The 23,543-nt window shown below is 34.7% G+C and overlaps 4 protein-coding genes and 1 pseudogene across 5 annotated transcripts; all 5 read left to right on the top strand.

Annotated features, from left to right (window-relative positions):
- The first annotated feature begins 482 nt into the window (after positions 1-482).
- On the top strand, positions 483-1,661 carry LOC132310286 (uncharacterized). The gene has a single exon (XM_059808474.1). It carries the CDS (start codon positions 769-771, stop codon positions 1,168-1,170), a length of 402 nt encoding a protein of 133 aa, XP_059664457.1. The 5' UTR covers positions 483-768; the 3' UTR covers positions 1,171-1,661.
- Positions 1,662-6,502: 4,841 nt separating this feature from the next.
- LOC132310285 (uncharacterized) lies at positions 6,503-7,051 on the top strand (annotated as a pseudogene).
- A 1,577-nt stretch (positions 7,052-8,628) lies between these two features.
- Positions 8,629-9,272, top strand: LOC132310284 (uncharacterized). Its single transcript, XM_059808472.1, has one exon. The coding sequence runs from the start codon at positions 8,871-8,873 to the stop codon at positions 9,135-9,137; it is 267 nt and encodes an 88-aa protein (XP_059664455.1). The 5' UTR covers positions 8,629-8,870; the 3' UTR covers positions 9,138-9,272.
- Positions 9,273-16,213: 6,941 nt separating this feature from the next.
- On the top strand, positions 16,214-16,835 carry LOC132310283 (uncharacterized). Its single transcript, XM_059808471.1, has one exon. It carries the CDS (start codon positions 16,404-16,406, stop codon positions 16,668-16,670), a length of 267 nt encoding a protein of 88 aa, XP_059664454.1. The 5' UTR covers positions 16,214-16,403; the 3' UTR covers positions 16,671-16,835.
- A 2,171-nt stretch (positions 16,836-19,006) lies between these two features.
- Positions 19,007-22,928, top strand: LOC132307296 (vesicle-associated protein 4-2-like). 2 transcript variants are annotated; one of them, XM_059805014.1, is made up of 7 exons: positions 19,009-19,643; positions 20,090-20,160; positions 20,883-20,964; positions 21,088-21,206; positions 22,156-22,233; positions 22,343-22,462; positions 22,552-22,928. In XM_059805014.1, exons 1-7 carry the CDS (start codon positions 19,397-19,399, stop codon positions 22,609-22,611), a joined length of 777 nt encoding a protein of 258 aa, XP_059660997.1. In that variant the 5' UTR covers positions 19,009-19,396; the 3' UTR covers positions 22,612-22,928. The 2 variants fall into 2 exon arrangements, with proteins under 2 accessions (XP_059660999.1, XP_059660997.1); XM_059805016.1 differs by lacking the exon at positions 22,552-22,928 and having other exon boundaries at positions 19,007-19,643; positions 22,326-22,462.
- The last annotated feature ends 615 nt before the right edge of the window (positions 22,929-23,543 follow it).

Genomic DNA, 23,543 nt, shown 5'->3' with positions numbered 1-23,543 from the left:
CGACACCCCATCGCCCTCAGTAGAAACCCATTGGATTTTCCAGACTCCCAAACCACTGCCTCTTGGTTTCACCCTTTTGCTCAAGTGGCACTCCACAGTAAAATTATAATAAGGTGCAGATTTTAATGTGAAAGATGGAGGGACAAATTTTACTTTTTGACGTTGATTGAGTGTTTTATCTACATAGGTGATATCTTTTTTCAAACTTCCATGTACGTTATGTATTGAATTGATGTCGCATATTAGATCTTTCCAGTAGAGAAAGCTCACTCCATTTATTAGGTCCATTGGGATACTCTTTGTCTAAGTAAGAGTAGGGGATGACTTGGTTTTTTTATTTTTAAAATTAGATCTTTTCTTTGCCAGGAAAAATTAATTTTTTTTTAAAAATTTTTTTAATGTACTCAACTGGGACAGAAATGGACCACCATACGGTGTCACATAAGGATAGAATAGAACCAAGTTGGCACACATAATTTAAAAACTAGCCATTCCAAACAAAACCCACTTCAATTATTATTACTCGAAAATAACTAGTTTTTCCTCCCAATCTTCGGGCCGAAATCACAAGACAGTGGGCAGGGCTCATCACTAAAAAGTGGGCAGAAATATGCAAAATCCCTACTATACCCCCCAACTCATGAGTGATTAGACTCATTACATTGGCACCACCTAATTCACAAGGACAAATCAGTAATTCAAAACCAGAAACCATTTGCTTCAGCCTCCGGTTTTTCAATCGCTAGTTTCCAATTTCGTCATCACAGCATGCTATGCGTGTGTATGTATAACTATATATATATATTCTCAGTTCCTCTCATCTCATTCATCAAAACACAAACTTTAGTACAATCAAAATACTATATTGAAGTCTTCAAATTGTATACTGAAGGGTCAAGAAAGATGAGTTCAACGAGCAGAGCTTGGATGGTGGCAGCTAGCATTGCGGCGGTGGAGGCATTGAAAGATCAGGGATTCTGTAGGTGGAACTACACGATAAGAACCATACACCAGCACGCCAAGACCAATCTCAGGTCATTCTCACAGGCCAAGAAGCTTTCTTCGTCATCTTCCACCGTGATTTCGAGCAGAGTGAGAGACGAGAAAGCAAAGCAGTCGGAGGAGTCTCTCAGAAAAATCATGTACTTGAGCTGTTGGGGTCCCAATTGATGAAAGAAGAATAATTTTTTATTTTATTTTATTTATTTATTTATTTTTTTAACTCTTGTGAAATGTAAATACACAAAAAAAAAAAAGAAAGAGAAAAAAAAGAAGTAATTTTGATCTATCAGATAACTTGTATTTTGAGAATTGTTGTTTCAATTAATGTTGATTCTTGCTTGCTTCTTCACATTGTTGAATTCTGAATTGTGTATTTATTGTTTGGTTCATGGGATTGTGGATTCAGTCACAGGGTTTTTGGGTTGAGTGGGTTGTTGGGAGATGGAAGGAATGGAAGGGAATTTTTCTCTTTGGACGGGAAGAGAGGAAGGGAAGGGAAGGGGAGGAGGAGAATTCAGGAGGTCTTTGTGTTTTTTTTTTTTTTTGCTTTCATTTCGAAAACAAATATAGTGTTGATATACCCTGGTCCCTGGAATATGTTTGGTGGCATTATTGATTCAGTTATTTGAAATTTAGAAACCTAGTGTAGGGGTTCAATAACTTTTTTTTTGGCTTTCATTTCGAAAACAAATATGGTGTTGATATACCATGGTCCCTGGAATATGTTTGGTGGCAAGTTTGATTCAGTTATTTGAAATTTAGAAACTAGTGTGTAGGGGTTCAATACTGTAACAATAAATACTGTAAATAGAGATATCAAATCACAAATACGAGGGACCCTCGGCCATGTGACTTTCACCACATGATGATGCATAACTCTTGACAAAGGGAAGAAGGGTGGACTAATTCGAAGTAATATGCAGTGAAAGTAGGAAATTTTGGTTGCTGTAGTCCCCCTTGAATACTTGATTCAATGCTACTTTTCTAGCCCAATAGTGGTGGTTAATACCTGATGATTTACTCGTGGTATCCGCTAATACTCTCGACCTATGGTCTACTGCGAGGGTCTACATACTTGGGTATAATCCCTCTTGAGCCCATAACTTGTTAATGTTTATGTGTAATATGTGAGAATTGTTTTGGTATTAAGGGTGGTGGTAATTGAAATATATTAATGATTCTTTTAGAGTCATTAATGCGATCATAAGGGTTTCTTATATGATCTATGTGATTCACTGTTTCTTAAATGTTGTTTGTTTATTTCTTTTTGTTTTTTTAAAGCTCTGTCAACATCTTTTGACTTTTCAACTCTCTCAATTTATTTGACTTTGCAAGGTGTCATGTGGAGACTACTTTAATATAGCTACAACTAATCATTAGAAAAACTAGTTATTAAGAAAAATTAGAGAACTTCAAAAAAACTATTACAAATTTTTAAATTGGATTTTTTTATTTATTATTCTTTATAAATTCTTCAGAAAACTTTGAATAACTTTACTTGTTTGAAGGAACAAGAAAAGAAATGCATGGGCAAAATAAAAATACAAGAAATGAATATTTTCGTAACCCGGTGAGGGTCTCTTTATTTGCCACAATACGAGTAGTTTAGGAATAAATTGAGCAAATTGAGAATTAAAAATATGATAAATTAAACAAGTAGAACTCGGGTTGTGACCGCTGAGTGTCACATCTGTGGAGGCATTGAAAGAAAAGTCATGTACTTAAGCTATTGGGGGACCCAATTGAACCCACTAATTAATTGTATAATGTATAATTTAATAGCGATTGCTCTGTCGATGAAACAGATTTCGAGAAGGTTTGGTTTTGCCACAATGTTTTTACTTTAGAGAATCTCATGCAATGAGTCATTGGCTTGCTAGTTTTACAGCTTAATGCCATTTATGTCTATTTATTGAGTAGAGTGTGGTGGGTTCTAAAATCTTCCACATTTATGTATAAAATTATTGAGTGTTGAGATAGGGGGTGGATTAAGCACGTTGAAAATTTTGCAGAGATTTCTAAAAGAATTAAGTTATAGTTTGTAAGTATCTGCAATATTCATGTTTCTAAAAGAATTAAGTTATAGTTCTATTCATGTTTGTTATTTTAGAAGAATGCCTATATAAAGAATGAGAGTTTAATTTGAAATTTTAAATTTTAGGAGTAAGAGTGACGAGGGTAACCAAGATATTATGTAAAAAATAATTTAAAATGTTTCATTGGATTGAGAATGACGAACTTTTTAGAGTATATGAGAGCAATTTGACTAAAATGTTTCGGCTACAAATCCATAAAGGGTTAACTGAAAATTGGTAAAAATTTGTTTATAATGTATAGTAGTTTTTATTAAAAATATATATATATATTATTTTCAATAAATAAAAATGTAATTCTTTTTGTTATTACGAATGTAAATAAACTTAGTCAACGACTTTTAACAAATTTTTATTTTTACTTTATATAAATACATGGTTTTATCATTAAGCAGTAAAGTTGATTAAGGTTTACCAATGGCAGCAAAGTTGATCAAATGTTTAACAGTGGCGTGAACAGTCGTGTGTGATGGTCAAATTTCACCATTGTTTGTAGGGTGTATAATCCAGTGACTCAGTGAGAGAGATGGGGAAGGAAAGAGGACAAGCCCTTGATAAAAACAAAAGTTGAGAAGGAAGAACAAGTCAAGGGATAAATTATAAAAGGGAGTGAGAGAAACAGGGTTATTAATTTTAGAATACATTACAAAAGTGCTCATCTCTATCGACAAGATGCACTATTACACCACCAATGAGCTCTTATCCTATTTTTGTCAACAAAAAATTTCACCATTTAAAAAGGAATATATGAAGACTATACTGTTAATAATTTGTGTCAAAATTAAGTAAATCATGCATTTCAGTCTAACTTTAAATCCTCTAAGCTTTATTATTAACTAGCTCGTTAATTTCATTTTATGAAATTTTGACATGATTTTTTAATTTTTTATGGCAGCATCAGTTTAATATGGAAATTATGATAATGTCACTCAAGAGTCAAGATATGCTTATTTAAAGGAAAGTTTGTGTGACTTCAAACAACTGTCATATGGTACAGGTTGTAATGTGAAAGATGGAGGGTCTAAATTTAGTTTTTACTCTTTGTTTTTTTCCCCAAAATAATTGATGTAATTGCTGCTTGAAAGATAGATTTTGTACATTGTATTTGTTAATAATACTAGCAACAAAGAGAGAAATGGATCACTTTATAGTTTCGCTGTATTGTCTAATACGCGATCTTTTTTTAAGTCCGATACGTAATTCGTATCGACCAGCTTATACTGGCTTTGTCCGAGTTCATTACATCACAACTGCAATTAATTCCGCAACTGTGACCGATATTGTGAACCATACAATGAGGGTATCCGATACAACGGGAGTATTCGATAATTTATTACTGTACATGTATTACATAGACGGTTTAAATATATCGGTTCTCCCTATACAGTGTCACACAAGGATAGAACCAAGTTGGCACACAATCTTTAAAAAACCAGCTATCCGCAAACCAAACCAAACCCACTCCAAATTATTAAACAACTAAATTTTCCTCCCAATCTTTGGGCTGAAAACACACGGCTGTGGGCTCATCACTATTGTTCGTTTTTGGATGCCCCTTTGGGTTCTAATCCATCTTGGGGTTGGCATAGTATTTGATCTTCTCAACCTCTTCTGCGTCAGGGATTGCGCTAGTAAGTGGGTACTGAGAAATCAATTCATATTTGGAACGATTATTGGGTTCCAGCTTTTCCTTTCAAGCTCCCTCATCCGCAGCTTGATGTGTCTTGCTGATTTGTGGCGGATTTGATTCATCCGCAGTCCTAGACATGGAATGAGAGTGTTTTGCGTCATTTTTTTCCCCTTTGGTGGTCTGGGAAATTTTGCGGTTGCATATTAGTTATTGGGATAAACCGGACTCTCAGTTCTGGGCGCTTGAGCAAACGGGTATTTTCTCAGTTCGGTCGGCATATTCTCTTGCTCTATCCCTGTATGATTTTTATCCAGTTATTCGGGGACCTTTTAGCCGGAATTCGGTTTGGCGCTACCTTACTCTTTCTAAGGTGCAATATTTTCTTTAGCGGTGTTGTCATCAAGCTTAACCTATTGGTCTAGCGTTGTTGATGCGGGGATGTGTTGCTTCTCCTTTGTGCCCTCACTGTGGATTGAAGGAGGATTCTATTGTGCACCTTATGTTTTTTTGTTCTCATTCTATGCAGGTTTGAAGCTGTTCCGCTTCATTTTGATTTTTCTTCTTCTTCCTTTTGATCCTTTGTAGATGGTTGACATTTTTTGCTGCATCGGGTAGGTTTGGCATCGGATCTTCCAGTTGCTCTTGGCTTGATTTCCTTTTGTGCGTGGTATATTTGGAAAGTCAGGAATCATTTGGTGTTTGAAGGTGTTTTGTGGCGGCCAGAAAAGGTAGTGGAATGTGCTCTTGCTAGTCTTTGGGAGTTTCAGGACGCGATGTCCCAACGTCACAAATTGATTGTTGCTGTACCATTTTCTTCTTTAGCTTCTTGGTTTCCACTTGCTCGGGGGATGATTAAATGCAATTTTGATACTAGTTTCTCTAAGAAGATGCTTTGTGGGAGTGGGGGTGCAGTGTTTCATGATTTTTAGGGCTCTATCCTCAAGGCCGTGGTGTTTAGACCGTTCTTTGCTTCGTCGGCGATGATGGCTAAGGCGATTGCTTGTCTTTGTGCTTTGTTTTGGGCCTCTTTCTTTGGGTTTCGTTGTTTTAAGTTTCGAATCGGATGTTAAGGTTATTGTTGCAGCCGTGGAGGATGCTTCTGTTTGCCCCACCGAGATCACCTCACTTTGCTTTGATATCCAAATAGAGCTTAGGTCCTTTTCTACGGCATCTTTAACTTTTATTCAACGTTGTGGTAATCGAGTTGCTCATACTTTGGTTATGTTGTCGATCTGAAGTGGCGGTGGACCATGTGTTGGACCATTGTCCATCTTAGATTGTTGCTCTTGCTCGGCTGGATGTGTTGGGTGCTCGGGTAAATGATATTGGTTGTGTTTCTCAGTGGTCTTGCTTATGTATTTGTGTTGTTTGCCTTTGCCCATAAAAAAATTAAAAAAAATAAAAAAAAAAACAAAAAAAAAAAACTGACCAGTCTTCACTTACAAGGTGAGAAGGCTGATTAGTCTTTGACATTATCCTTATCCACAAAATCAGGGTAACTTTTCTTCCTCACAAAGAGACAAGAAAATCACCCACCAAAAGAAAAGACCCCACTCAGGCAATGCAGCTGGTTTCATCGACAAGGGGTTTCATTTTCAAAGACGAAACGAAAACCATGCACTCAGGGACACCACCTAACAAGTGTCAACGATAAGAACTTCTTAATCAAGTACCTGTTTTGTCCCTATAAAATTTATGTTGCTAAGCTGCTTGTATGGGTGAAAGAGTCATTCCGACACCCCATCGCCCACAGTAGAAACCCATTGGATTTTCCAGACTCCCAAACCACAGCCTCTTGGTTTCACTCTTTTGCTGAAGTGGCACTCCACAGTAAAATTTTTGCCTGTATATACACACGCACACTGAGGCCAATAAGAATTACACTACAAGCATCGAAGTTACTCAAATCTCGAAACACAAATTACTTGTCAATTTGCTGTTCCAGAAGATCAACAGATAAAGAGTCAGTGTGAAGAAAAAGAAAGAAGAAGAAGATGAGTTCAACAAGCAGAGCCTGGGTTGTGGCCACGCGTGTCGGAGCTGTGGAGGCATTGAAAGATCAGGGATTCTGTAGGTGGAACCACACGATAAGATCAATACACCAGCATGCCAAGAAATATTACTGGTCATTTTCTCAGGTCAAGAGGCTCTCTTCGTCATCTGTGGCGATGGCTTCAAGTAAAGTGAGGGACTAGACGAAGATGAAACAATCGGAGGAGTCATTGAGAAAAGTCATGTACTTGAGCTGTTGGGGACCCAATTGAACCCCATAATACCTAATTGACTGTACACTGTATAATTTAATAGCAATTGCTCTATCAATGAGAAGGTTAATTTTGTAAATTTTGTTTTGCAGCAATATTTTTACTTGGAAATTCTCGTGCAATGAGTCATTAGTTTTTGGAGAACGCAGCTTATGATTCTGCATAGTTGTGTAAACGACATTTGTGTAGAGAGCTTCCTTTTAGAGTTTTCCACACTTGAACAGTGAAGGAGTTGGGGGATTCTAGAAAGTTGGGAAGTTTGTAGAGATATGTAAACTCTAAGATTACTAGAAGATAAGGATATTTATGTAGAGCGTTATAAACATAGATATTAACTATTAATTGTAATACGTGTTATAAATCTAGGGAATGTCTAAAAGGATGTCTATATAGAATGAGAGTTTAATCTGTAATATTAAGTTTCAACGGCAAAGTTATTTTTTATTTTATTTTATTTTATTTTATTTATTTATTTATTCATGTCTCTTATTTTGTTATAAGTTAAAAATATAAATATACAATTTGAAATTTGGATAATTAGGGATATCACTTATTTGTAATCAAGAAGAACAATCTTGAGAGGGAGGGAAAGAAGAGTACAAGAGTTGTGAAGAATAACGGTTTAGAAAGAAGATGAATTAAATAGGGATAATTTAAAAAAGGAGTTATATTTTAAAAAATTAATAGGGATGAATTTTTAAAAATTAAAAGGGAACGAGAGAAACAGAGTTACTAATTTTAAGATAAATTACAAAAGCGCTTAATTCTCTATCAATTAGAGCACAAATGAGCTTATCTTAATTTTCTTAAAATATATATATCTATATATATATTAAAAGTAATATATGAAGATGGTTAAAAATTTGTGTCAAAATTAAATAGATCACACATTTTAGTCAAACTTTATATTTTTTAAACTTCACTCATTGATATTTTGAATTTTTGACATTTTTTTTTAAATTTTTATTGAAGCCACCACTTTAATATTAAAAAATGTGATAATATACGAAAATTTTCATACTCAAAATATGTTTATTTAAAAGAAATTTTGTGTTCTAATTTAGAGAAATTACAAGACAATTATAATAAGGTGCAGATTTTAATGTGAAAGATGGAGGGACAAATTTTAATTTTTTTATGTTGATTGAGTCCTTTACCTACGTATGTGATGTCTTTTTTTAAACTTTCACGCAAGTTGTGTATTGAGTTGATACCGCATATTAGATCTTTCTAGTAGGGTAACAAAGAGAAAGCTCACTCCATTCATTAGATTCACTGGGATACTCTTTGTCTAAGTAAGAAGAGGGGATGACTTAGTTTTTTATTTTTTAAATTAGATCTTTTCTTTGCCAGGAAAAATTAAATTTTTTTTTAATGTACTCAACTGGGACAGAAATGGACCACCATACGGTGTCACACGAGGATAGAATAGAACCAAGTTGGCACACATAATTTAAAAACTAGCCATTCCAAACAAAACCCTCTTCAATTATTATTACTCGAAAACAACTAGTTTTTCCTCCCAATCTTCGGGCTGAAATCACAAGACAGTGGGCAGGGCTCATCACTAAAAAGTGGGCAGAATTATGCAAAATCCCTACTATACCCCGCAACTCAGGAGTAATTAGACTCATTACATTGGCACCACCTCAGTGACAAGGACAAATCAGTAATTCAAAACCAGAAACCATTTGCTTCAGCCTCCGGTTTTTCAATCGCTAGTTTCCAATTTCGTCATCACAGCATGCTATGCGTGTGTATGTATAACTATATATATATATATTCTCAATTCCTCTCATCTCATTCATCAAAACACAAACTTTAGTACAACCAAAATACTGTATTGAAGTCTTCAAATTGTATACTGAAGGATCAAGAAAGATGAGTTCAACAAGCAGAGCTTGGATGGTGGCAGCTAGCATTGCGGCGGTAGAGGCACTGAAAGATCAGGGATTCTGTAGGTGGAACTACACGATAAGAACCATACACCAGCACGCCAAGACCAATCTCAGGTCATTCTCACAGGCCAAGAAGCTTTCTTCGTTATCTTCCACCGTGATTTCGAGCAGAGTGAGAGACGAGAAAGCAAAGCAGTCGGAGGAGTCTCTCAGAAAAATCATGTACTTGAGCTGTTGGGGTCCCAATTGATGAAAGAAGAATAATTTTTTTTTGTTGTGAAATGTAAATACAAAAAAAAAAAAAAAATGTTATTTTGATCTATCAGATAACTCGTATTTTGAGCATTGTTGTTTCAATTAATGTTGATTCTTGCTTGCTTCTTCACATTGTTGAATTCTGAATTGTGTATTTATTGTTTGGTTCATGGGATTGTGGATTCAGTCACAGGGTTTTTGGGTTGAGTGGGTTGTTGGGAGATGGAAGGAATGGAAGGGAATTTTTCTCTTTGGATGGGAAGAGAGGAAGGGAAGGGAAGGGAAGGGGAGGGAGGAGAATCCAGGGGGTTCCCTCAAATCTTGTTTTTTTTGCTTTCATTTCGAAAACAAATATGGGGCTGATATACCCTGGTCCCTGGAATATGTTTGGTAGCATGATTGATTCAGTTATTTGAAATTTAGAAACTAGTGTAGGGGTTCAATACTGTAACAATTTTTTTTTGCTTTCATTTCGAAAACAAATATAGTGTTGATATACCTGGTCCTGGAATATGTTTGGTGGCAAGTTTGATTTTGTTAATTGAAAGGCATAAAAGCATAAAACCTTGATTACAAAATCAAGTCAGTCCCTCAATTATAAAAAAAAATGATCAGTTTCACTCCCGGTAGTCCTTTTCGGCTCATTTCCGATCACCTGTTATTATACATTTACAAAAATGCCCATTATAATTAATATTTTAAAAAAAGAAAATAAAATTAAAATTAGAAAATATCATCAATATCCTCGTGCTAATACATTACTTCACTCTTCACAGTTCACTTTAAAAATTTAGAGAGTAGAGAGAGAAAATGGGTAAGGGAGGGATGTCTCGTGATGGCGGTGAAGAAGAGAACTTGGCAGCTTGACTTGTTAGTATCAATACCCTCAAAATTCAAACTTTCAAGCTCCCTCCTTTGGGTATTAATCTTCTTAAACCGAATGTGACTTGCAAGGTGAAGAAACTCGGTGGCACAAAACCGGCAAGACCAGGCCGGTCATGGTTAGTGGTAAACAGAAAGGGTGTAAGAAAATCCTAGTTCTCTACACAAACTTTGGCAAGAATAAAAGACCCGAAAAAATCAATTAGGTGATGCACCAATGCCACTTGGGTCAACATAAAGAAGAGAAAGAAGGAGAGCTTGTGGTATCAAAGATATTCTATCAAACTCAGCCAAGGCAATGCAACTGGTCTGACCCAGAGTTGAATAGGTGCACTCTCTCCCCGTTCTTTCTCCCTCTCTCTCACAAAGTATCTCGTTAGTATAATGTTGATTCTTTGTCCAATGATGCTGTATGGTTAGTGGAATTGTTTCTCACTACATATCTCTCTCTCTAAAAAGATATCCATATGTATATACATATATTTATATCTAAGCGCGCATAATCCAATAATGATCCTTTGAAATTTGAACAAAGGAGGCTCTACATTTCGAATCATTAGCAGGCATGTCTTTCGCTCTTTATCAATCTCATCTTCGAATCGCTGTAGTCTTGTTATTTTCTATTTATGAGCATGAATATTCTGAGTACGATTGATTTACAAATGTTGTAGATAGAGTATTTGATTTGTTTGCTATTGATTTGGGATTAAAGTTCACACACCTTCTTTTTTTTTTTTCTTTTTTTTTTTTTTTGGCATTGATTTAGTGGTTTTGATTTGTTCAAACTGATCTCATTTGGATTTTAATGAGTAAATGATGTCCCATTTGGTGTTATATCATTTGGGTATTATCCATTTTTGGTCTTGTTTGGAAATATGTATTCTTCAATTTCTGGGAGCCTTTGAAGATACAAATAGTACTAGTTTCAAGAATGATTGTTTAAAATTCATTCCTCAATGGTGTTATATGCTGAGGAATATAATCCTGTGTGGAAATATTGTTTCACAACCTTTATGACCTGATAGACTTGTTCTCTTAGGTTTTTGCAGTATTCAATTATTGGGTCCTTCTTTTGTTGGATATACTTCTTTAACAGTGAACTTTTTTTCACGCATATAAACAGAAGTTTCACCAAATTACCTATAGATTTGAAAATATACTCTGCCCATTGATGGTCCTTAACCATGAATATCCTCAAATGCAACCAATAAAAGAAATTCAAATGAATTGAGAGGCAAGGTTACTCCCAAGATTTTTTATGACACTGCTCAAAGAACAACCTCTGCTTATACAAAGATATCACCACACAATTGTTAAAATGAAAAACATATATACGTATAGATTATATATATATATATATATATATATATATATATATATATATATATATTAACTTTTTCAACTTTAATGGAGTTTTTTTTTTTTGCACTTGGAGAGGGGAACAGTTGCAGTTGGAGGAAGAAGAAAGGAATTTTGGACTCAATTTATAGACCGGGCTACAACGGTCATATTGCAAGGACAGTTATGGAATTATATCAGAAAGTAACCTCACGCGCCGCTCCATCTGTGCCAGAAATGAGCAGGAAAGGACTGTCAGGGGGTGAAACTGATCATTTCTGATAGTTGAGAATCTGACTTGCTCAATTTTATAGTTCAAGGGGGTAAAATGCTGATTTTTGATACTTAGGGCCTGTTTGGAGTTTGTAGTATGGTGTAGTGTAGTGTTCTAGCTTAGAACAGAACAAGTGTTGTGTGGTGTAGTGTTTTGAGAGGAGAACAAAACATGTTTGGCGACAAAAATTTGCCCTGAGAATTTTGAAATAGAAATTATTATAATTTTTTTTAATGATTAAAATAAATTAATTACTTCACTTGATTAGTTTGCAAAACAAGAATTACAGCTTGATTAGTTGATTTAGAAAAAAAATTAAAACAAAAACCATACACCACACAGAATTGCAGTTGCAGAGATAGAGAGACTAGGGCAATTGGGAGGCTGAAATGATTTGCCCTAAAAAAAAAGGGGAAGTCCAGCGTTGATCATTAATTAGTCACAGGAACCTTAGAGTTGGCTTCATCTTCAAAAAAATTTCGTATCAGAGAACAAAAATGGCAACCGTCTCCTCTACCTCTCCTTGCTCCTTCCCCCACCAATCGCAACCATCTTGTCCTAGGTCAAAAAGCCAAACGTGACGGTTTCTTCTCTCTCACCGAAACCACCATCTACCTCCTCCAACCGCCCAATCAACAAAACCCCAAACCAAACACTCCAATTTTCATTCCTTGGTTGGTTAGGGTTGAAGAGATCGAAAATGGCAAAAACCGTGCCCTACATCCCGTCTCTCAAAGGAAAATACCCAAAAAGGTTTCCGAAACAACTCAATTTGCTACATATAGTGTTGGGTATCAAAAGTTTGCAGTTACAGAGAGAGATCGAAAGAGAGACTAGGGCAAGTTCATTGTTGAGAATCCAGATCCGGCCACGAGCTGTGAGGATCCGGTGGAGACGACTGGTTTGGCACCGGCGAAGAGGGAGAGAGAGAATAGGGATGGAGGCGTTTGGGAGGCTGAATGATTTGCCCTAAAAAAAATTAAAACAAAACCCCTACAGGTTAGGGGTTGGAGAGAGAGAGAGAAAGAAAGAGAGAGAGACTGGCAAGTTCAGAGTTGAGACGAGAATAGAGATAGAGGCGGAACACTTGGAACAAGTTTTTTTTGTTCCAACATTTGGCCTAAACAGTGCAAATTGTTCTGATACTGTTCAAACCATCACAACCTACCCCCAACATGTTTTGTTCCTCAATAATGCTCAATAGTGCTACTGTAGCACTGTTGGGAACAATACACCACACCGCAAAACAAAACTCAAACAGGCCCTTATACTTAAGGAGGGTTTTATGCTTTTTTACCTATTTGAAATTTAGAAACTAGTGTAGGGGTTCAATACTGTAACAATAAAAACTGTAAATAGAGATATCAAATCACAAATACAAGGGACTCTCGAACAATGAAAGTAGGAAATTTTGGTTGCTGTAGTCCCCTTGAATACTTGATTCAATGCCTACTTTTATAGCCCAACAGAGGTAGTTAATACCTGATGATTTACTCGTGGTATCGGCTAATACTCTCGACCTATGGTACTGTGAGGGGGTCTACATACTTGGGTATAATCCCCCTTGAGCCCATAACTCTGTTAATGTTTATGTGTAATATTTGAGAATTGTTTTGGTATTAAATAGGGAGGTGGTAATTGAAATATATTAATGATTCTTTTAGAGTCATTAATGCGATGATAAGGGTTTCTTATATGACTTATGTGATTCACTATTCCTTAAATGTTGTTTGTTTATTTATTTATTTTTTGTTTCTTAATGATCTGTCAACATCTTTTGACTTTTCAATTCTCTCAATTTGTTTGACTTTTCAAAATGTAACGTGGAAACTACTTTAATATACCTACAATTAGTCATTAGAAAAACTAGTCATTAAGAAAAATTAGAGAACTTCAAAAAACTATTACAAACTTTTAAATTGGTTTTTCTTTTTATTATTTATAAATTCTTCAAAAAACTTTGAATAACTTTACTTGCTCAAAGGAACAAGAAAAGAAATGCATGTGCAAAATAAAAAATACAAGAAATAAATACTGTTGTAACCCAGCGAGGGTCTCTTTATTTGCCACAGTACGAGTAGTTTAGGAATAAATTGAGAATTAAAAATATGATGAATTGAACAAGTAGAGCCCGGGTTGTGACCGCTGAGTGTCACGGCTGTGGAGGCATTGAAAGAAAAGAAAAGAAAAGTCATGTAATTGAGCTATTGGGGGACCCAATTGAACCCATAATACCTAATTAATTGTATAATGTATAATTTAATAGCAATTGCTCTGTCAATGAAACAGATTTTGAGAAGGTTTGGTTTTGCCACAATGTTTCTACTTTAGAGAATGAGTCATTAGCTTGCTAGTTTTACAGCTTAATGCCATTTATGTCTATTTATTGAGTAGAGTGTGGTGGGTTCTAAAATCTTCCACATTTATGTATAAAATTATTGAGTGATGAGATAGGGGGTGGATTAAGCACATTGAAAATTTTGTAGGGATTTCTAAAAGAATTAAGTTATTGTTTGTAAATATCTACAATATTGATGTGAAGCGTAGATATTAAGTATTGATTGTAATGGTTCTTATTTTAGAAGAATTCCTCTATATAGAATGAGAGTTTAATTTGAAATTTTAAATTTTAGGGGTGAGAGTGACGAGAGTAACCATGTAAAAAATAATTTAAAATGTTTCATTGGATTGAGAATGAGAGCAATTTGGCTAAAATGTTTCACTGCCGGTTACAAATCCGGAAAGGCTTGACTGAAAATTGGTAAAAATGTTTCTAATGTAAAGGAGTTTTTATTAAAAAATATATATATATATTATTTTCAATAAATAAAAATATAAATGTAATTGTTTTTGTTATTACGAATGTAAATAAACTTTTAACAAATTTTTATTTTTACTTTATATAAATACATGGTTTTATCATTAGCAGCAAAGTTGATTAAGGTTTAACAGTGGCAGCAAAGTTGATCAAGGTTTAACAGCGGCGTAAACAATTGTGTGTGATGGTCAAATGATTATGGTTTTATCATTAGAGGATGGTCAAATTTCACCACTGTTTGTAGGGTGGACAATCAGGGACGGACCCAGTAGGGGACTAGGGGGGGCAGATGCCCCCTGAATTTTTAATATTTTCATTTTATACCCTAATGTTTTTAAAATTTATGAAAATGCCCCCCCTAAAATTACAATTCGCCCCCACTAGATTCTTTTTTTTTTTTTAGCATTTTATACTTCAAATTTTGATAATTTATGAAGATGCCCCACTATAATTATAATTTGCCCCACTGATTTTTTTTTTTCATTTTATACTTAAATTTTTTTAAAATTTATGAAAAAAACCCTACTAAAATTACAAAAATAAACCCATCATATAATTTTGTACCCACAAATTAAAAATTCGCCCCCCCTCACCAAATTTTCTGGGTCCGTCACTGTGGACAATCCAGTGACAGTGAGAGAGATGCGGAAGGAAAGAGGATTGTTAAATACAAAAGTTGAGAAGGAAGAAGAAGTCAAGGGATAAATTATAAAAGGGAGTGAGAGAAACAGGGTTATTAATTTTAGAGTAAATTACAAAAGTGCTCATCTCTATCTACAAGATGCACTATTACACCACCAATGAGCTCTTATCCTATTTTTGTCAACAAAAAATTTCACCATTTAAAAAGGAATATATGAAGACTATACTGTTAATAATTTGTGTCAAAATTAAGTAAATCATGCATTTCAGTCTAACTTTAAATCCTCTAAGCTTTATTATTAACTAGCTCGTTAATTTCATTTTATGAAATTTTGACATGATTTTTTTATTTTTTATGGCAGCATTAGTTTAATATGGAAAATATGATGATGTCACTCAAGAGTCACGATATGCTTATTTAAAGGAAAGTTTGTGTGACTTTAAACAACTGTCATATGGTACAGGTTGTAATGTGAAAGATGGAGGGTCTAAATTTAGTTTTTACTCTTTTTTTTTTTTTCCCCAAAAAAATTTGATGTAATTGCTGCTTGAAAGAGAGTTTTTGTACATTGTATTTGTTAATAATACTAGCAACAAAACAGAGGGAGAGAAATCGATCACTTTATAGTTTCGCTGTATTGTTCGATACGTGATTTCTTTTTAAGTCCGATATGCAATTTGTATCGGCCAATTTATACGGACTTTCTTTAAATCCATTATATCATAACCGCAACTGATATCACAACTATGATTGATATTGTGAACCATACAATTATGGTATTCAAAACAATGTGAGTATTCGATAATTTATTACTATACATATATTACATAGATGGTCTAGATACAGTGGTTCTCCATAGACGGTGTCACGCAAGGATAGAACCAAGTTGGCACACAATCTTTAAAAAACCAGCTTATCCTCGAACCAAACTAAACCCACTCCAAATTATTAAACAACTAAATTTTCCTCCCAATCTTTGGGCTGAAAACACACGGCTGTGGGCTCATCACTATCAAGTGGGCAGAAATATGACAAAATTTATATTCTACCCCCTAACTCATTGCATTGCCATGACTAATTCATGAGGACAAATCGGTAATTCAAAACAAGAAACCATTTGCCTCAGCCTATCGTTTTTCAATCGCTGGTTTTCAATTTTGTTATCACATCACACATGTATGAGTGTATGCGGTATATATATATTCTCCGTTCCTCTCATCTCATTCATCAAAACACGAACTTTAGTGCAATCAATATATATTCAAGTCTTCAAATTGTGTACTGAAAGATCAAAGAAAGAAAGAAGATGAGTTCAACGAGCAGAGCTTGGATGGTGGCAGCGAGCATGGCAGCCGTAGAGGCGTTGAAAGATCAGGGATTCTGTAGGTGGAACTACACCATAAGATCCATACACCAGCACGCCAAGACCAATCTTCGGTCATTCTCTCAGGCCAAGAAGCTTTCTTCGTCGTCATCGGCGGTGGTTTCGAGCAGAGTGAGAGACGACAAGGCAAAGCAGTCGGAAGAGTCTCTCAGAAAAGTCATGTACTTGAGCTGTTGGGGTCCCAATTGATGAAAGAAAAAAAAAGAAATCACACTTATGAAATGTAAATACACAAAAAAAAAAAAAAAAAATGTAATTTTGATCCATCAGATAACTCCTATTTTGAGAATTGGTGTTTCAATTAAGGTTGATTCTTGCTTGGTTTGTTGAATTTTGAATTGTGTATTTATTGTTTGGTTGGTGTGATTGTGTGATAACTCCTATTTTCTGAATTTTTAGAACTGATTTTTCACTTACAAACCAAACAAACAGATCCTACTTTTTGGACAGGAAATAAAGAAAATTTAGCTCAGGTGTTCGGAAAAACATAAACCTTTTGCCTTCACACCGAACCCGAACCGAAAAAGACTCGCCACAAAGAACACCCGACTCGACTCGAATCCGAACGATTCCAATTTCAAAATATAACATTGGACTTGTTAAACTTCAGAGTATAGCATTTAAATCATTGAACCATATCTGAAGTAAATTATATTAACACTTGTTGATAAAATGAATTCAACCTCTTCAAGTAGGAAGTGTACTTAATTTAAAAAAACAAAATAGTGAACTAAATGGGTTATAAAATTAGTATGAAATTCCATGTCCTTATTCCAAGCACAGCTTGTAGTGAGATTTGATGCCCAATACATTGAGAGTATGAAAAAAGATTTCACCTTGAGATGTGACTTTGAAGCAAGACATTTTGCTTGTGTATTGTAAACTTGGACCAAAACATTTTGGTGGTGGACCTAATAATAAATTTTACAACACTACTGAAATTTATATTCATGAGTGTTCATGATCGAGTAAAGTCTACACAAATTTATATATTTATGAATGTATTTATTAATAACCTATATTCATGCAAACATACTAGCTTACATGGTTCACGTTCACGAATAAGTAAAGTCTACACAAATTTATATTTATGAATGTATTTATTAATAACCTATATTCATGCAAACATGCTAGCTTACCTTGTTTACCCATTTGAATCTAATCCAGCAATTTCGGTGCCGTACGAGAATTAGAATTGGATTTTACAGTTATTGCTGATCCTCATGGATTGGATAAATTGGAGCAAAGGCGACAAAATTTTAATAATTGATTGGACTTATTTTCAAAAACTCTTCAAGGAAGATAGTAGCTTCAAAATTGTTTCTTTCATGACTTCTGACATACTTATATCGGACGGTTTAAATTTTACCATGTAACCAGAGATCAAACTCTAACCACCTCACTGGCTTATATTATTTCTATGGAGATTAATGCAGTGCCTTATATTCTATGGGTCCAATGTGTATAATCAGTGTCAGAAATTTTGGGAGAGAAAGTGGCTTTATACAAAGCTGCTAGATTATACCCTGGCAAGTTACCATTTGCCTAATTCATGGCAGAAAAAAAGATTGCCAATCAAGAATATATATATATATATATATATATGTATGCATGCATTTGACGGAAAGCAAAAGAATGGATGCTTTTGCGAGAGGGCCACATGGGATAGGAGTATCATCCAGTATTCCAATGTACGTTATTCTTTTGAGGGCATCACAACATGTGAAAACATCATAATGTATCATGGCTTTCATGCATGTTCAATATCAACTTTTTATATGTAATAATTGGTTATAAACTTAGGCTTAACTATATATTGAAACCGAAGTTTGATATACATATTATTATACCAAAATGTAATCAAATATTTGGCCAATTATTAACACGAAGAGGTAGTGACTTCAATTTAGACCGTTTATATTGATGGGATAACTATTATCTATTACTTTTTTTCTATTCCCCAATAATTCGAGATTTTTTTTATAAAAAGTTGTTTAAGAAGTTTACCGGACTATTTGCAAAAAGTGATATTTTAATGGAAGAGAGCGCGAAAGTAAGATTATATACATTCAATTTTATTCAAATTATATAATAATTGAAATTTCGTGACTCATATTTACAACTCTGACCTCCCAATAAAACCATCTTACAAGCTTACATCATCTCCTTTATATTCCATAATGGGAATTGATCCTCTTGGATAAAAAGGTCCGAACATTGATTTAAAAGTTACAAAATGGGATTGGATCTTCTCTAGGAGAAAAAAAAAAGAAAAAGGTTCATATATTTTAATATCAATGTTGTTTGTTAGTAGCGTGATTCACTTTTTCTCACGCACAATAAACAAAACGATAACGGATCATCTTCTTTAAATTCCATAATAGGATTAGATCCTCTCTAGAAGAAAAAGATCCGAACATCGATTTAACAGATAAAAAAGTGGTATCATTATCATCAATTGTGAATAATAATACTTTATTATAAAGTTAAAAATGCGACACTGCTATTTGTTAGATAGATAGAAAAGTATTCATTAGGCCAATGCACATAGATCTCAATTTTTCTGAGTGTCCATAATTTGTAGCACCAACTGCCAAAACCCGGGAACCAAAGAAATTGGGAAGTAGAGAGAACATCAAATCAAATCAAATACAGCTAATTCCAACATTTAAAGATCCCAACTGTTTCAAAACCATGGATTGGCCACCGCCATGTCCCAATCAAACACTCCTAAAAGCTCAATTCGTATGAATATAAATATATAGATAGATATATGTATGTATATATATGACAATGATATATCATTCCCGTATAAAGTGATATGGATTGTACGAGACACTCTTAGAAGTAACTGCGTGGCGGTGCCCTGAAATCGATTCCCGGTGAAGTGGGTCAGATTCTGGCGAGAGAAGAGAATGGCTGTGACCAACGAAAAGTCGATTTCGGAAGGGAAAGTGTGGCGTCTCTGTAGACTGCCGTTTTGGCACTCGACCAATGCTTCTTCTTCTTCTTCGCAGAGTAGTAGTACTGTTCATCTGCAGAATCAAACCATGGATCATTCTAATCTTCTTTATCCCAACTCGGTCTCGTCCATGGCAAAGTCCCTTCTTCCCAGTAGGCGCAGACTTAGTCTCGATCCTCCCAACAAACTCTACTTTCCCTGTAAGTCTCATGGTTACACACACATATATATATATACACACACAAACACAATCAGTTTTGGGTGTGATTTTGTAATCAATTTCTGGAGTTTTGATCTGGGTTTTCTTCATTTAGTCTTGTTTCAATTGATTTTGCATGTTAGCTTTTATTCTATGGCATGGGTTTGAGTATTGAGAGGAGGATTTGAAGTGCTCTTGAACTTAATTTTTCTTTGCCTTGTTTATTAGATTAGGATACTTTAATAAATGTGGATATTTCCTTGCTCTCTCTCTGATCTGCATTTTTGGGGTTTGTTCATAGATTAGTTTAATGCTAATATGTTATGCCACATCCTTTATGTTCTCATCAGGAACTATATTTTTTGTTTAATTGTACCGCAACTTTTCTTTCAAATATGTTTTATTGTTGACTAATTTGTTTGATTTTCTTGTTTATGTAATTTAAAGACGAACCAGGTAAACAGGTGAGGAGTGCAATTAGGATAAAGAACATATGCAGGTCTCGTGTTGCTTTCAAGGTATGGAATATTTAGCTTTGTCTATTAGTGGTTCTTTCTTGTGCTTGATACTTTTTATCTGTCTTGCTTGTCTCAGATATGGGCATTTACTTTCTCTGACCGTATTCTGAATTCCTTTATTAAGAATTATAACATTTGGATGGAATTTTTTCCCCAAAAATTTGGCAACAATTTCTAGAAGCTTGGTCAGAGATTCTTGATAATACATTTGAAAGGGAGTTCAGAAGTTTCTGCTAAGGTTCAGTAAAGTTTGGTAGATATATATATATATATATATATATATATAAGGGTTTTTTAAACTACAAACGAGTGTTAACAAGGCCTGTTACGTAGTGGTTCTTTCTCTCCTTTCAAAGTTAAAGGTAGAGGGTTCAAGTTTCCCGTTTAAATCTATATCTTGAACTGCCTATGCGGGGAGCTGGGACTAGTCAAACCTAACCTTTGACCTCATTTTATACAAAAATGGCTGCTCTTGGTCCTGAACTCACATCTATACAGTCTGGCAGCTCAAACTGTTACCGTTGCAACAAGCAATGGACTCTACATTACATCCTGCACCTATTATATTAAAATACTTTTCTTATCAAGCAAAAAAATATGATGCATTATATCACCTGCCTGCTTTTTTTGTAATTAATTATTATGTTGATCTATTTCATTACTCATCAACATTATTCCCTAATTTAGCCGTCTAACTGGTGATTTTTTTTGTTATATTTTAGTTTCAAACAACTGCACCTAAGAGCTGTTACATGCGTCCTCCAGGGGGCATGCTTGCTCCCAATGAAAGTCTTATTGCAACTGGTAACATCATTTTTCTTAGTACTCCATGTTTTTTTTTCGGCCCTGTTATGCTGCATTTGTGGACTGAATGAAGGCCCTACTGCTAAGCGACGTCCTCATTACAATTCAAACTTATCCTGACAGTGTTCAAATTTGTGGAGCATCCGGAGAACAATGAGAAACTACTAGGTCAGAAGAGCAGGGTTAAGTTCAAGATAATGAGCTTAAAAGTAAAAGGGGAAATGGATTTTGTACCAGAACTGGTAAATATTGCTTGTCCCATATTTAGTGTTTGGTCTTAATTGATAAAGATAAGAGTGTTTGTGGAATCTTTTCACCTTCATGACAAACTTACCATAACTTTAAATGTCATATTTCTCATAGTTGATTCTTTCGAGTCAGATTCACACTTTTTTTTCTTTCTAATTGATGCATTTGAGTTTATTATATGATGACTTGAAGTTGCAGAATTCTTAAGCAAATTTAAATGATTTGTCAGACAGATTATTTCAATCGTTTTTGTTCATGTTACATGGACTTTTCCGAAGTAGGTGAAGCACCCGTAGTGGTCAAACAATAGTCAAACATGGGTAGGGAACGTGTGTCTTACACTTGGTTGGATATGCACCTAAAATGTATATCAGATAACTAAATAAAGCATCATCCAACTCTTTGGGGTCGGCTACATGAATCTTGTTTTGCCATTCCACTATATCTAAAGAAAAATTCCCTGTTCAACCAAATTCTGTGATATCTTTCGATCAGTTTCAATCCATATTAGTTTTGGTATTTCCCTTCCCCTAGCATTATTCTTTAATAAGGACCTTGTCACTTTGTAGTCATTGGCAATCACTGCATATGGCCACACTATCGTAATTCGTGAATCTGTTACTGTTGAGTTAATAGGTTTTGGCACCAGTTTTTAATGTCATCTGCTAATTTTCCAGATGATGCAATCGAACGGAGAAGAGATTCAATGTCTTGACATGTTACAATTTTCAATTTGGACTGGTTGATGGTTATGGAAATTAATCAGTTGTCCCTGCAATTTTACATCTAACTGAACTGTAGAGTTCATTTTTCTCAAATAAAATTCAAATCAGAAACTTCATTTTGTACACAATTCAACTTAATCATTACTATGAACCTTTTGAACAGCTATCTGTCATATCAATGACGGAGAATTTGTGTTATTTGACAATTTTTAAACAGTTTGATGAGCAAAAGGATGAAGTAGCCATTGAACAGATTTTGCAGGTTGTCTTCCTTGATGCAGAACGACCCTGCCCTGTAAGTAATATAAAAATATGACTAATTTAGTATCTTTTTGCACTTGCATGTGTATATATGCAATATTTTTTCCTTAATTTCTGAGTCTATAGTGTCTGATTTTGGTAAGACACTGGAAAAACTTAATCGACAATTGGCTGAGGCTGACGCTGCAGTTGAGGCTCGAAAAAAGCCTCCAGAAGAGACAGGTCCAAGAATCGTGGCTGAAGGACTTGTTATAGATGAATGGGTGAGACTTTTACTTATCCGGCTGGGCTTCTGTAAGTTGTTCCTTGTACATTGCTTAAAATCCTCTTTGGTCCTCATTCGTTTTTGCAGAAAGAAAGGAGAGAAAGATATCTTGCTCGACAGCAGGTTGAAGGTGTTGATTTAGTGTAACATGCCGATTTTATATGCTTAAGCAAAAGATTTTATAAGCTGGTATTGAATTTTTAACCCTGCTGTTCTTGACTGAAGCACCGGGGTGTTTATGAAATGTGTGATACAGAAAATGTATTTGAAATTGCTGGGATTAGATGGCAAGCTTGATTAGAAATGAAATTGTGGTTTTTTTTTTTTGTTCCCAAGTTCATAAGTTGTCTCATCTTAAATACATTTTACGCCATGGCTAGTTCTTCACTAGAAATTCGGCCATTCAGACAATTGGAGATCATGTAAAAAGCTTTTTATTTACATAAATTTTCGGATTTTCTTGAGCCTGCTTGTGGAAACCAACCAGTTTCATTGTGTTTATGATTTAAAAGAACTTCTGATGCAACTTGGTGTGCATTTTTAGTCATCAATCAGGTTGTGTTACAAGTATGGTGACTGATGTGGTTTTGTTTAAAGGTTTTATTCTATAATGTATATGGTGACTGATCATTTTAGCAAAACCTAATCAAAAGCTCTTTTGTTTAAGATTTTTCTAATTTAAAATTGCTAGTTGTTGTTCCTAAATGAGTTGACACTTGACAGCTAAAAAGCAGATTATACTATGCAAATAATAATCTTGTTTTCTTAGTTTAATTTGCTGGATATTATGGACAATGGATTGCGATCTAGATACCATACACTGTGTCCAGTGGTCCACTAAGCTTAATATAATCTTCATACCTGGTGAATCCAAACAATGTATTGAATTTTAATGTTGCATCGTTATGGCGTGTTTGGCATCCCATGGAAACAATTTAATCCCATTATGCTAATCATAGATTTTAAAACAGGTTTATTTGTTACACACTCGAGGTTTAAATTCTTTGGTTTCATGAAATAAGTTGTCTTGAAAGACCTTGATTTGATTCGTATTCATGAACTAGTAGTAAAACCGAATC

This window comes from Cornus florida, unplaced genomic scaffold, assembly GCF_030987335.1.
Source record: "Cornus florida cultivar Cherokee Brave unplaced genomic scaffold, ASM3098733v1 CherokeeBrave_3.0.0_Hap2_Chr05, whole genome shotgun sequence".
Lineage (NCBI taxonomy): Eukaryota > Viridiplantae > Streptophyta > Magnoliopsida > Cornales > Cornaceae > Cornus > Cornus florida.
Note: the sequence above shows the minus strand (reverse complement) of the source record. Positions and strands in the feature narration are given on the sequence as shown.